This window comes from Muntiacus reevesi, chromosome 6, assembly GCF_963930625.1.
Source record: "Muntiacus reevesi chromosome 6, mMunRee1.1, whole genome shotgun sequence".
Classification (NCBI taxonomy): domain Eukaryota; kingdom Metazoa; phylum Chordata; class Mammalia; order Artiodactyla; family Cervidae; genus Muntiacus; species Muntiacus reevesi.
In genome coordinates this window covers 12,997,581-13,010,221 of record NC_089254.1, presented here as the reverse complement: position 1 = coordinate 13,010,221, position 12,641 = coordinate 12,997,581, and the positions used below count along the sequence as shown (strand labels likewise).

The window sequence follows — 12,641 nt, the reverse complement described above, 5'->3', positions numbered from 1 at the left end:
GTACGTAAGAGATGTGGGTTCAGTCCCTGGGTCAGGAGCATCCCCTGGAGGAGGGATGGCAACCCACTCCAGTATTCTTGCCTGGAGAATCCCATGGACAGAGGAGCCTGGTGGGCTACGGTCCATGGGGTCAGAAAGAGTCAGACACGACTGAGCAACTAAGCACAGCACAGAAAGTGAAAAGAGTAGAAAATGTATTTGATGAAATTATGGCTGGAAACGTCCCAAACCTGGAGGAGGAGGAAACAGATATCCAGGTACAGGAGGCACAGAGGGTTCCAAACAAGATGAACCCAAAGAGACCCACGTCAAAATACATCATAATTAAAATAGAAAAAAATAATTTTAAATGCAGCAAGAAAAAAACAAAGTCACATACAAGGGAACCCCCATAAAGTTTATCAGTTGGTTTTTCTGCAGAAACTTTGCAGGCCAGGAGAGAGTGGCACAATACTTTTAAAGTGCTAAAAGGGAGAAGCCTTAGCACCCAGGATACTCTATCTAGCAAGATTGTCATTCAGAATTGAAGGACAAGCAAAGACGTCAGGCAGGCAGAAACTGAGTTGATCAGTACTAAACTGACCTTACAAGAAGTGTTAAAGGGTCATCTGTAAGTGAAAAAGTAAAAGTTCCAACGAGAAATAATAAGTTATGGAAAGGGAAAAGTCCCACTGGTGTAAAATTGCTGGGTCTGTCCTTACCTGTATGTTCAGTAATAGTAGACATTGCCAAGCAGTTTTCTGAAGCAGTTTGCCAGTTGCATTTGCTCCATACTTTGCCAACATTGGTTTTTCTCTTTTTAATTATCTTGATCTTGTGTATGAGGAGTGGTATTATTGCACTGTAGTTTTATTTTGCCTTTTCAGTGGAAACTTTTTTTTCTAGTGGTTGGGAGCTTGATAATGATTCTAAAGATCATTAGGGGAAAACTAAGAGAGTGATTAGTCTTGTAAGAAGACTTGTAAGAAAAAAGTAATGAAATGCTTTTTTATTTGGTTTATTCATTCATTTATTTACTTTTGGCTGCACTGGGTCTCTCTTGCTTTGCCAGAGCTTTCTCCAGTTGAGGCGAGCAGGGACTCCTCCTCATCGCGGTCCTCAGGCTTCTCACTGCAGTGGCTTCCCTTGTTGTGGAGATGGGCTCTAGGCGCATGGACTTCAGTAGTTGCAGCACGGGGCCTCATGAGTTGCGGCTCTCGGGCTCTGAAGCACTGGTTCAGTAGTTGTGGCACATGGCTTAGATGTTCCAGGGCATGTGGGATCTCCCAGATCAGGAGTCAAACCCTGCATCGGAAGGCGGATTCCGTGCCACCAGGGAAGTCCAGTAATGCAGTGCTTTTTTTTTTTTTTTACTCCACATTCATTTGTCAGATGTTTCTGAACATGTTGCCTATCTGCCAGGTAATAGTCTAGAGCTCAAGGATACACAACAGTGAGAAAGAGGGTAAAAAAATTCTGTCCTGGCAGAGCTTTCCCTCTAGTTATAGCAATTAAGGTGCTTGTAATCTTGCAAGAGTAGATGGGTCAGTTGCCAAGGTTAGTCCTGAAACATTGCCTGCTGCGGTGATGACGGGAGCTGTCCGCTCTTCCTGGCATTCCTCCTATGGAGTTGGGTCTGAGGACATCTTTACCTTAGGAAGGCATTGCCGTCGATCAGAACTGTATAGGAGATAGATTTCCTTGCCAAGCCTTTCTCTTGTGACCATATGATAATTTTTGAAAGTATTTGTGTATTTGCATCCGTGGGGGCTTAGTTGCCCAGCACCGAATCTTGGTTGCATCATGTGGGATGTTGTTTGCTGTGGTGCACGGGCTCTCTGGTTGTGACATGTGGGACCTTAGTTCCCCTACCAGGGATCGAACCTTCATCTCTTGCATTGCAAGGTGGATTCTTAACCACCGGACCCCCAGGGAAGTCCCAATCATATGATAACTTAGCCTGTGGTAGACATGGCATCCTAAAGGTGAGGGAAGGGAGAATGATTTGATGTGTAGGCTCCTAGGACAACCAAGAGTTGTTTAGTTGCTCAGTCATGTCTGGCTCTTCATGGCCCCGTGGACTGTAGCCTTCCAGGCTCCTCTGTCCATGGGATTCTCCAGGCAAGAGTACTGGAGTGGCTTGCCATGCCCTTCTCCAGGGGATCTTCCTTTCTGAAAGACAACCAAGAGAGTAAGTGGAAGAGACTCAAGTTGGAGGATCCTTACTTCAAACCACATCGAAAACAAGGTACCAATAATGTATTGAAACTTAAAGGGAAAAGATAAACCTATTCAAAACAGGCTAAGAGAAAACGTGGGTGAATATGTAGTCTTGTGATGAAGAATTATAATAGTTTCTAAACTTAGAGGTAATGGAAGAAACTGTAAAGCAGATAAAAATCGACACTCAATTATATAAAAATACAGAACTATTTGCAGCAAGTATGACAGAGGGCATGTTCTCATGCTGTTGGTTGGGAGTGTAATTGGTACAGTCCTTTCTGGAGAGCAGTGTGATAATAAGTATCAAGAGCCTTAAAGATCCTCTCCTGTGACTCAACAATTTCTCCTCTGGGAGTCTAGTCTTTGAAAATTGCCAGGAATTTGGACAGATGTTATATGAAAAGCTGGTTACTTTAGCTTTAAAAAAATAAGAAAAACTGGAGATAATCCAGTAATAATAATGTCTACTGGTGAGAGAAGTGTTAAATTGTGTTTTTAAATAAATGAATTATTCACTACTATAAGCAAACATAGGTATAATTCTAAATCATAGGATTGCTGTAATTAACAGTGACATTTCCTTTATATTTCAGTCCTGTTTTGCCTCAGTTAGGAAAATAAATTATAATTCTTCCACATTTGCAAAAAGCCAAATTCAATACTAACTAAAGAACAGTATGATTATTGGGCCATCTTTGAGCTTTTCTTTTGTACTGTGCAAAAGATTGTTAAATAAAAACCAATAATCTAGCACATTTATAAGATGCCTATTGTGTGTATGGCGTTGTGCCTAGTTTATTTCATGATTGTTCATTTATTTCTAGCATCATCTTAAGAGCAGGTAGTGTTCTTATCCCCATTTTACAGGTGAGGAGCCAGAGGCCCAGAGCTTTAGTTACTTACCTGAGGTCCTTTAGAGACAGAAACAGAGCTGCTTGCATCCCAGACCTGGGAAGTGCCTTTTTTTTTTTTTTTTTAAAGATTTATTTATTGATGTATGGATGTGCAGGGTCTCCATCGCAGCGAGCAGAAGCTGCTCTCTGGTTGCGGTGCACGGGCTTCTCATTTGATGGCTTCTGTTGTTGGAGCACAGGCTGCCGCTGCATGGGCTTCAGTAACTGAGCTTCTGGGCCCAGTGGGTGGGCCTTGGGGGCTCCGCAGCGCTGGCTCCGTAGCTGTGGCGCATGGGCTTAGTTGCCCACATCGTGTGGGCTCTTCCTGGAGCAGGGATCGAACCCACGTCCCCTGCATTGGCAGGCAGATTCTTTTTTTTAATATATTTATTTTTAATTGGAAGATAAGCGCTTCTTAATATTTTACTGGTTTCTACCATACTTCAGCGTGAATCAGCCATAGGTATACGTATGTCCCTCCCTCTTGGACCCCCCTCCCACCCCACCCCCTCCCTGTCCTCCCTTCCAGTCATCACAGAGCACCGGATTTGAGCTCCCCGCACACAGCACGTTCCCATTGGCCAGCTAAGTTTACACGTGGTAATGTATATGTCTCAGTTCTACTCTCGGTTCATTCCACCCTGTCCGTCCCCTTCTTTGTCCACAAGTCTGTTCTCTGTACTGTTCACGGGGTTCTCTCTGTCTGCATCTCCAGGAAGCCCACAAGTGACGTGCAAAAGTGGTTTTAGTGGGGTTTGACTGTCACTGCACCCCGTTCACTGTGCTCTGCCATCACGGGGGTTTCTGTCACGCAGCCAGCCCTGTTCTTCTTGTAGCTTGAGGTCCTCATCTCCCCGCCACAAATCACTGTTGATCCCAAAGATCAAGAGGCCCTCTCCTGCTCTGAGTATATGTGTGACCCCCGAGCTATTCCTCAGCATTTGTCACAGCCCCCCACCTCTACAGAGCACTAATGTGCAGGTGCCGTGTTTGTGAACTGGGGGAAGGCTGTGAAAAAGCATCGCACACCCCGTTTTTCTTACTCACTGTTTTTGTTCTGGAATGGAGAGGACCCTAACCATAGCAGCGTTTCTTTTTTTTTTCCCCCTGAAACTCTCTGATTGTTTATTCACCAATCTATATCTCTTTAGGACTTACTGCGTTAGGCATTTTGAAGAGATGGAACTGAAATAAATACATGTTTTCCTCTTTCATGGTACCCTTTGTCCCCATTTTCAGTGGAAAGGAACTTATAGCTCTTCCTTTATTCTCTGTAATGACTTAACACAGAAGGATGATCCAAACATACATAGTAAAGGTATAAAGGACACAAATTGTTTGTTTGGTAATTTTGTTCTTCAATCGCTCAGTCATGTCCGACTCTTTGTGACCCCATGGTCTGCAGCACGCCTGGCTTCCCTGTCCTTCACCATCTCCCGGAACTTGCTCAAACCCATGCCCATTGAGTCGGTGATGCCATCCAACCATCTCATCCTCTGTCGTCCCCTTCTGCACCTGCCCTCAATCTTTCCCAGCGTCAGGGTCTTTTCTAATGAGTTAGCTCTTTGCATCAGGTGGCCAAAGTATTGGAGTTTCAGCATCAGTCCTTCCAATGAACACCCAGGACTGATCTCCTTTAGGATGGACTGGTTGGATCTCCTTGCAGTCCAAGGAACTCTCAAGAGTCTTCTCCAACACCACAGTTCAAAAGCATCAATTCTTTGGCACTTAGCCTTCTTAATGGTTATGGTCTTTTTTAAAACAGGGGCCAAATTTTTTCTTTGGCTCAAGTAAAAAAATAAAAGATGTAATCTTTAGGAGCTCTGGAGTAAAAGCAGAATGAAGACCTTGAAGTCAGATGTACTTGGATTTCAATATTGTTTCTACCCCTGCCTATGTAGGTGAATTAGTAATGGTAATTACCCCACTGAATGGTAATTCAGGATTTAGCCACTGCATCTCTAAAATGTGCATGGGAACACCTACTTTATTGCATAATACTAATAGGATATTGCATGTAAAAACCTAACACAGCACCCCACACTTTCTATACAGACATAGCAGCATTTCTTACCAGCTTCCATGAAGTCTTTTTTTTTTTTTTCCACCTTCCCAACTTTATTAAAGAAAAAGCAATGATGGTAAATCTCTAGAACATAGTCAATTTTCTGGGATTCTTCCCTCGAAAACATGACATTTCCAAATACATGCCAAAGCTTACATGGTTCCCAGTTGTACTAAGTAGGTGAGAAGCTGAAATCTTAAAATGTTCATCTTCCAACTTTTCCCAGTCTGTGGTCTGTCTTTGGGTTAGCAATAATCACCTGAACAGCTACTATGCCTTCATTAATTTTTGTCTGTAGCTCTCTGAGCTCTTCTATATGCAGCAATCGCAGAATTTGAGCAGCTTCATTACCCCTGTGTCAAAACCAAGAATATGCTTGTCTAAGGCAACCAGCAAGCCCTCTTTCATTTGATTTGCTTTAGCAACTGCATCTTGTGTCAGGCGCTCCTGGACCAAAAGGCGAATTGCCTTAAGCATTACCAGGTAATCATCATGACGCTGAATCTGAAGAAGGTTAGCCAAAGCCATTACACCAGCCTTAAAATCAGGATTATTTACATCCAAATTGATCAATGGCTCTGCATTTTTAGCTGCATTGTCAGCGTTTTTTGTACTATCAGGTACCAAGTCCTTGTTGTATTTTTCAGCATCATCTCCGTACTCAAGTCTAACAGCTAAGCCAAGAAGCCAGTCGATTGCTTCCTGTCGATCTTGAATCTTGAAAGGACAGTTAACATCTCTGAGATACTTTTCAAAGAACTTGGGCCAGTCACTGCTGTGGATGTTTCTTAAATTACCTGTCTTCAATTTTATAGTGTCTGATTTTCTGGTCTTCAAGCCAAACAATGAAGCTTCTAAATTCTGTTTCATCTTTGCAGTTGAAGCCGGCGGGGTTGTGGTAGTCAAGGGCCGTCAACTTGTGTCAGAACATGGTCCCGGCTGCTTGCTCCGGTCCCCCGGGATGTGGCCAGGAGAACATGAAGTCTTACACAAGCCTTGCTGTTAGCAGTTTGCTTTCCAGTTTCTCCTCTTTGTCATTTTTTTTTCTTTTTCTTTTCCCATCATTGATGCTTTTGAAACAGGAAAAGGGGCAAAAGAATGAGGTTGTTTTCATTCATGATTTCATAATATTTTTTTTTTAAAGAAAACAGTATGTGTTTGCTAAAGAACAGTATATAATTTGTCTTTCCAAATTTCTGTCAACATGGGTTTCTCACCCTCTCACCCTCAGTACAATTGACATTTGGTCTGGATGACTCTGTAATTGGGTAGGGGGTAGGGGGTGGGCATCCTGTGTATTGGGAATATTTAGAGGCATCCCTGCTCTACCCCAAGTAGATACCAGTTTCTATTTCTGCCCTTGCCCCAATCAGAATTGTCCTCAGGCACTGCTGGATGTCCCCTATGGGGGAAAACGGAAACAGATGGCTCAGAGCTGGAGAAGTCCATCTGAGAAAGGCAGGCGTTACAACATGCGGAGCTGGCCTACTGGGGACTCTGGTGTCTATAGCTGGATAGTCAGGCAAGCTTCTCTCAGTTGATGACTTCTGATAAAAAGATAAAACTTGGCAAACTAATGTCTTTTTGCTTTTTACTTGGAGTAATGGGAAGTAATTGTCCTTGTAACAGTATATAGTCATATCAGATATTTTATCCATTGAATATTTTCAGCTTTTTTCACATATTGATCTGATTATATACATTTGAGAATAAAATGTATTTTCTTTTTTTAAACAGTATGCAAGCATTGAAAAGAATGGTGAATTTTTCATGTCTCCCAATGACTTCGTCACCCGATACTTGAACATTTTTGGAGAAAGCCAGCCTAATCCAAAGACTGTGGAACTTTTAAGTGGTGTGGTGGATCAGACTAAAGATGGGTATGTTTGTTTTTGATTATCTCGTTTAGTTTTTGTTTTGTTTGAAACAGCTTTCTGTTTCTTTAATGATTAGGAAGCCAATGTGCTACATTTTTTCTCCCTTTTACGATTAATACATTATTTTAGAAATGATGCCCTTAATATTTCCTTCAGTGTTCTTATCCCAGTTGGGGATTCTATGTCTGAATTTCTTGACATAGTTTAAACAACTATTTGTAATTTCACAGCTATTGGAGTTGAGTGGTGTGAAGATGTGCTTGAGTGTGTGTAGTATATTTTAAGTTTTAAGGCAACTGTAAAAATTATAAATGTAAAACGTAGGTCTGTGGACATAACTTTTCTATAATCTTTCTGCTCAAGGAACTTTTAAATGTCCCATATGATTAAATGCTATAAATCTGATAGACAGAAGAATGATTCGAAATCCCCAAGAAAGGCATTCTGCCCAAGTGGGAAGAGAAACATGGGACCACCTAAAACTAAATAGGACACTTTGCAAAATGCCTTTGGTGTTTTTTTTTCTTTTACCAATATTTTCTGTTTACATTTTGGAAAGTGAGTTATTCATAAGTTGTGTAAGAATGCAGTTGATTTTTACCGTAAGTGAAGAATTTGGAGCTCCAAAATCTTGGTAATATGAGCCCCAGTATTCCCTAATAAATAGAATCTGTCAGAACTAGCCTTTTCTGTGTAAACTGTAGTAAACCCAGCTGTCTGCCCTATCTGTTGTTCCATCCTGCATGAAGGTAACTCCCTCTAAAGTGAAAGTGCTGCAGATGGGAAGCAAGTGGGGAGGAAATTGGCAATTAAACTTCCTGTCACATGCTGGCAGATTGCTAGGTTATACCTTCTCTGGTTCAGGGGTGGCTATTTGTGTTTTCTACAACTGGTGTAATCCCTCCCAAGGTGGGATTCTTTGCTTTGGAGGAAAATATCCTTTAGGAGCAGGCATTTCTTCTCTCATAGGGCCTGTCTGTGGAGGTGCAGGGGGAGAGGTGGAGGTATATTTCACACTAGTCCACTCAGGCTAAACAGCTGCACAGAACATCGCTTTATTCTAGCAAACACTTTGGGGGGGCGGTGCAGATTGGATTGCTTCCACATCCTCTGTGCTTATAAGGTGCAGAAGAAGTGTGACCAAGCTCACATGCAGTATGAATTAGCTAACTCAATGTTTAAGACCAATTTTTTTTTTCTTACTTGATAGTTAAAATTTTTTTTTAAGCTATAGAAAATGTAAAGAGTTCAGTGAATGTCTAATAGATACCCTTCATCTGAGTTGATTGTTAACATTTTTAAAACCTGTGTGCCTTTTTAAAATTTGTTTTAACACACATATACTTTTTACACATCACACACATAATTTCCTCTTTTGGCTAGACCAGTTAACTATAAATTGCAGACATCAAGATACTTCAATATTTATCTTTGAATAAGAGCATTCTTCTTAACCATTATCATACTAAGGAAGATTAACAATCATGTGACATATCTAATATCCAGCAGATTAGCAATCATGTGAAATATCTAATGTCCAATCTATTTCAGATATGCCAGATCTCTCCACTCACCTCTCCCCCACCTCAAATGCTTTATTGCCTTTTGTTTTTCAAATCCACCATCTAATCAGGTTTCCTGTATTACATTTAGTTGCTATGTATCTTCTAATCTAGAACAGACCCTTGCCTTTTTTTTTTTTAACCACTGATCAAGTTTAGTGATTTTTTACTTCAAAAAAATCAAACCACCGTAAAAAAAAAAAGAGGCAAATAAAACTGATTTTCCAATTATTTGAAAAGCATAGTGCTTATTTGTCCAAAACAGACTCAAACTTAAATGCTACCATTATCATCTCTAAACTTCTGCAATAAAATTAGCATTTATACATACATATATATATGGGCTTTGTTTATAGAAGTATCTTGCAGTCAACAGGAGAAAGAACACATCCTTGTTTTATTATTCTGTCATGACATTGACTTCGAACCCAGGCCCAGTTATCTTGTTGAAAGCTCCTCATTCTGGACTTGTCTAGTTGTTTCCTCATGACTTGGATTCAAGATCAGTTTTGGGGTGCAGGTTAGGAGAGATCCTACTCTCCTGTCCCAGCATTGATGATACTCAGTTTGATCACTTGGTTCAGATGGTGTCCGCCAGGTATTTCTATTCTACAGAACCGCTTTGGTTTTGTAATTAGGAAATAGGCACTTTCAGAACATGGGGATATCCTGTTTCACAGCAACCTTTCAGCCAGTAGTTTCGGCATCCGTGGTGATCCTTTTCTGGGTCAGTTGTTACATCCATAGTGATCCTTTTCTGGTTTAGGCATTATATCCGTAGTGACGCTTTTCTGGATCAGGTATTACATCCATGGCAACCCTCTTGTGGACCAGACATTACATCCATGGTGACCCTTTTCTGGATGAGGTATTACATTGGTGTTTGAAAAAACAGTGATTTTTTCTGACTCTTTCTCATTTATTATCTAGAATTCTTTGGTAAAGAAAAGCTTTCTTCCCTCCACTCCCTTTTCTTTCTCTGTTAATTTTTGTATCAGTGTAAACTCATGGATTTATTTACATTGAACTCAGTGTGTTAGAATCTATTACTAAATTCTCTGAATTGTTCAGATTGTCCCAGGGTGGTCAGTGGGAGTCCCTTCAAGCTGACTCTTGTACCCTCAGCCTGTGAGTGTTCTTGCTTTTGGTAAATAAGGTGTACCCGGCTGGCTTTGGATTTGTCCTGCCCTTGTCCAGGAGATCTTTTCTCAAAGGCCCAGGTCCTCTTGGTTGGGACTGGTGCTTGGGAACATGAAGCTGGGCAGTAACTCATTGCTACTGGATTGTTCCTGCCTCTCTGACGTTTCAGTGGAAAGAGCTGGGAGATATACTTAAAAAACAAAAAAAATCAAAAGTTCATAATGATACTTCCTATTTAAATTTAACCTTACAGGAATTTCCTTTCTTTTCTGTTTGTATCTTTTTAAGTGAAGATTTTGATTCCTAGTTACACGAATATGTTTACAGTCATTACTTTTATGTGATTGTAGTATCATCTAATGTACTTGACTTCTTTTCATCCCACCTCTATTAACACACTGGCTTTTCCTATTCCTTTTTACATATACTCTTCAAAAAATATAACCTCGAATTCATTAGACGCCAACAGTGTAACATGCATTTTATGTATATAATGTAACATAACATGTATATTTTCTCATGCGCTTATAGCAGATTCTTGGTTTTCCTTCCTGGTTTCCCAGATGAGAACTAAGGGATCAAGTAATTTGCTGTGTAAAGGTACCCAGGCCTGTCAGGCTCTAGTCCTGGGCCTTTCCACTGTTCAGAGCTGCCTCCTCTCATCATCTCACAATTCTCTTTAACTTGACATTTTCTTTCTGATTTTGTTTTATCTTAAATGTTAGCATTTTACTGTGACAAGGAAAATCTTCAATAGTCTCAATCCTTTACCCTATGACTAATTTTTTCTTTTCTTCTCCTTTCTTTCTTTTCAGTGTTAATAGTGAATAGTTCAGTTTCAATAGGGAAAACAACCACCCATAACCATCTCAGCTTGCCATGGTATTTTGAATTTTTCAGTATATTCTATGACTTATACTGCATCAATATTTTTCAAAATTTGAATTCATTTTTGTTTTAATTCTTTTATAATCTTTTTGCCTGTATCAGTGTTCATATTTCGATATGCTGTTCATATGAACAGTGTTAGATAGCTCATCATTTTTTATTAGATGAATAGACCATACTTTATGAAATCATGCCCTTACAGAGTTATTTCAGTTTCTACTTTTCTATAATAGATACTACTGGAGTGAATATATTCATGTGTGTGGCATTTCCCCCCTCTGTTTAATTTGTTGCTGTTCAGTCACCAAGTCATGTTGGACCCTTTGCTGCTTCATGAACTACAGCATCCCAGGCTTCCCTGTCCTTCATTGTCTCCTGGAGTTTGCTCAAACTCTTGTCCATTGAGTCAGTGATGCCATCCTACCATCTCATCCTCCGTCGACCCCTTTTCCTCTTGCCCCTGATCTTTCACAGCATCAGGGTCTTTTCCAGTGAGCGGTCTCTTCAGATTAGGTGGCCAAAGTATTGGAGCTTCAGCTTCAGCACCAGTCCTTCCAATGACTATTCGTGGTTGATGTCCTTTAGGATTAACTGGTGATCTTGCTATCCAAGGCACTCTCCAACACCATAGTTCAGAAGTGTCAATTCTTCGGTGCTCAGCTTTCTTTATAGTCCAACTCTCACATCCATACATGACTACTGGAAAAATCATAGCTTTGACTATACAGACCTTTGTGGGCAAAGTGATATCTCTGCTTTTTAATACACCATCTAGGTTTGTCATAGCTTTTCTTCCAAGGGGCAGGTGTCTTTTAATTTCCTGGCTGCAGTCACCATCTGCGTTGATTATAAAGTCCAAGAAAATGGAATCTGACACTGTTTCCACTGTTTCCCCATCTATTTGCCATGAAGTAATGGTACCAGATGCCGTGATCTTCGTTTGTTGAATGTTGAATTTTAAACCAGCTTTTTCACTCTCCTCTTTCACCTTCATCAAGAAGCTCTTTTAGTTCCTCTTTGCTTTCTGCCATTAATGTGGTATCTGTTTAATTACTTCCTTAGATCTAATATAGGGATTCCTGGGTCTAAGGGTAGGAATATTTTGTAGCTCACTGTGATATGTGTTGTTACAGTTCTTTCCAAAAGGACTGAGCTGAGCAAGCCCTTGTGTGGTGTTTAAGCTGATTGAGCTCTTGGCGTAGGACCAGTGTTCAAGACCCATTCGCATGTGCCGGTACCATCTTCCCTAACCCCAGCCCCAGCACACAGCTCGCGCCACAGTAGTTACTTCACCAACAGGTCTAATCATAGATCTCTTCTCAGTGTAAAGTGGTGAATGCCTGCAATCCCCTTCCCTTCCCTTTCTTTAGAAGAATAGCATTTGTCAGGTTCACAAGTCACACGTCATCCTCGTCAATCAAGTACTATTCCCTGAAAACCTTACATGACAGAAGCTGCGAGGTGGCCCACAAAAGCAAAGCGCACACCCCGAACAGCAAGGAAGTGCTGAAGGTGCCATTCATCTAGCCAGACGCTTCTGGGGTCTAATCACCTAGCTTGGCTGACCTGAGGGATTTTTAGTGCATAACTTTATTAACATTTAAAAAGCTACTTATAGATGGACAACTTTAGAATTTAAAAATAATGGCAGCTGTAGTGGTCCAGATGTCATGATAACATAAAATACTCCATTTCAGTTAATTATTGGTCCTCTAGCTGTGGTTTTTTAAGTCCAAGCACCAGGCCCTGCATATTTTACCACCTCCAGTGTCTAGTCCAATATCTGGCCTCCATTTCACATTGATTTGTTGACTCGACTTAGGTAAATCTACTAAGATTTTTGCCCCCTCTTGTTACAAAAGACCAGGAGTGTTGGGAAATGGAAGATCTAGTTCAAATCCTAGGTTACTCATTGTTGGAAGCTGACATACGGCCCCCTGAAGATATCAAGATAACAATCCCTGAGTTTGGAAGTGTGACCTTTTGGGAAAATGTGTCTTTGCAGATGTGGCTA

At 40.9% G+C, this 12,641-nt stretch overlaps 1 protein-coding gene and 1 pseudogene across 2 annotated transcripts in view; one reads left to right on the top strand and one right to left on the bottom strand.

Annotated features, from left to right (window-relative positions):
• SLC25A13 (solute carrier family 25 member 13) overlaps positions 1 to 12,641 on the top strand; it is a 224,425-nt gene that overhangs the window by 39,994 nt on the left and 171,790 nt on the right. For both annotated transcript variants that reach the window (XM_065939668.1, XM_065939667.1), the window contains exon 3: positions 6,898 to 7,040. In XM_065939668.1, coding sequence (XP_065795740.1) covers positions 6,898 to 7,040 — 143 coding nt within the window. The remainder of the gene's footprint in view (positions 1 to 6,897; positions 7,041 to 12,641) is intronic.
• Positions 5,186 to 6,091, bottom strand: LOC136170791 (RNA transcription, translation and transport factor protein pseudogene; annotated as a pseudogene).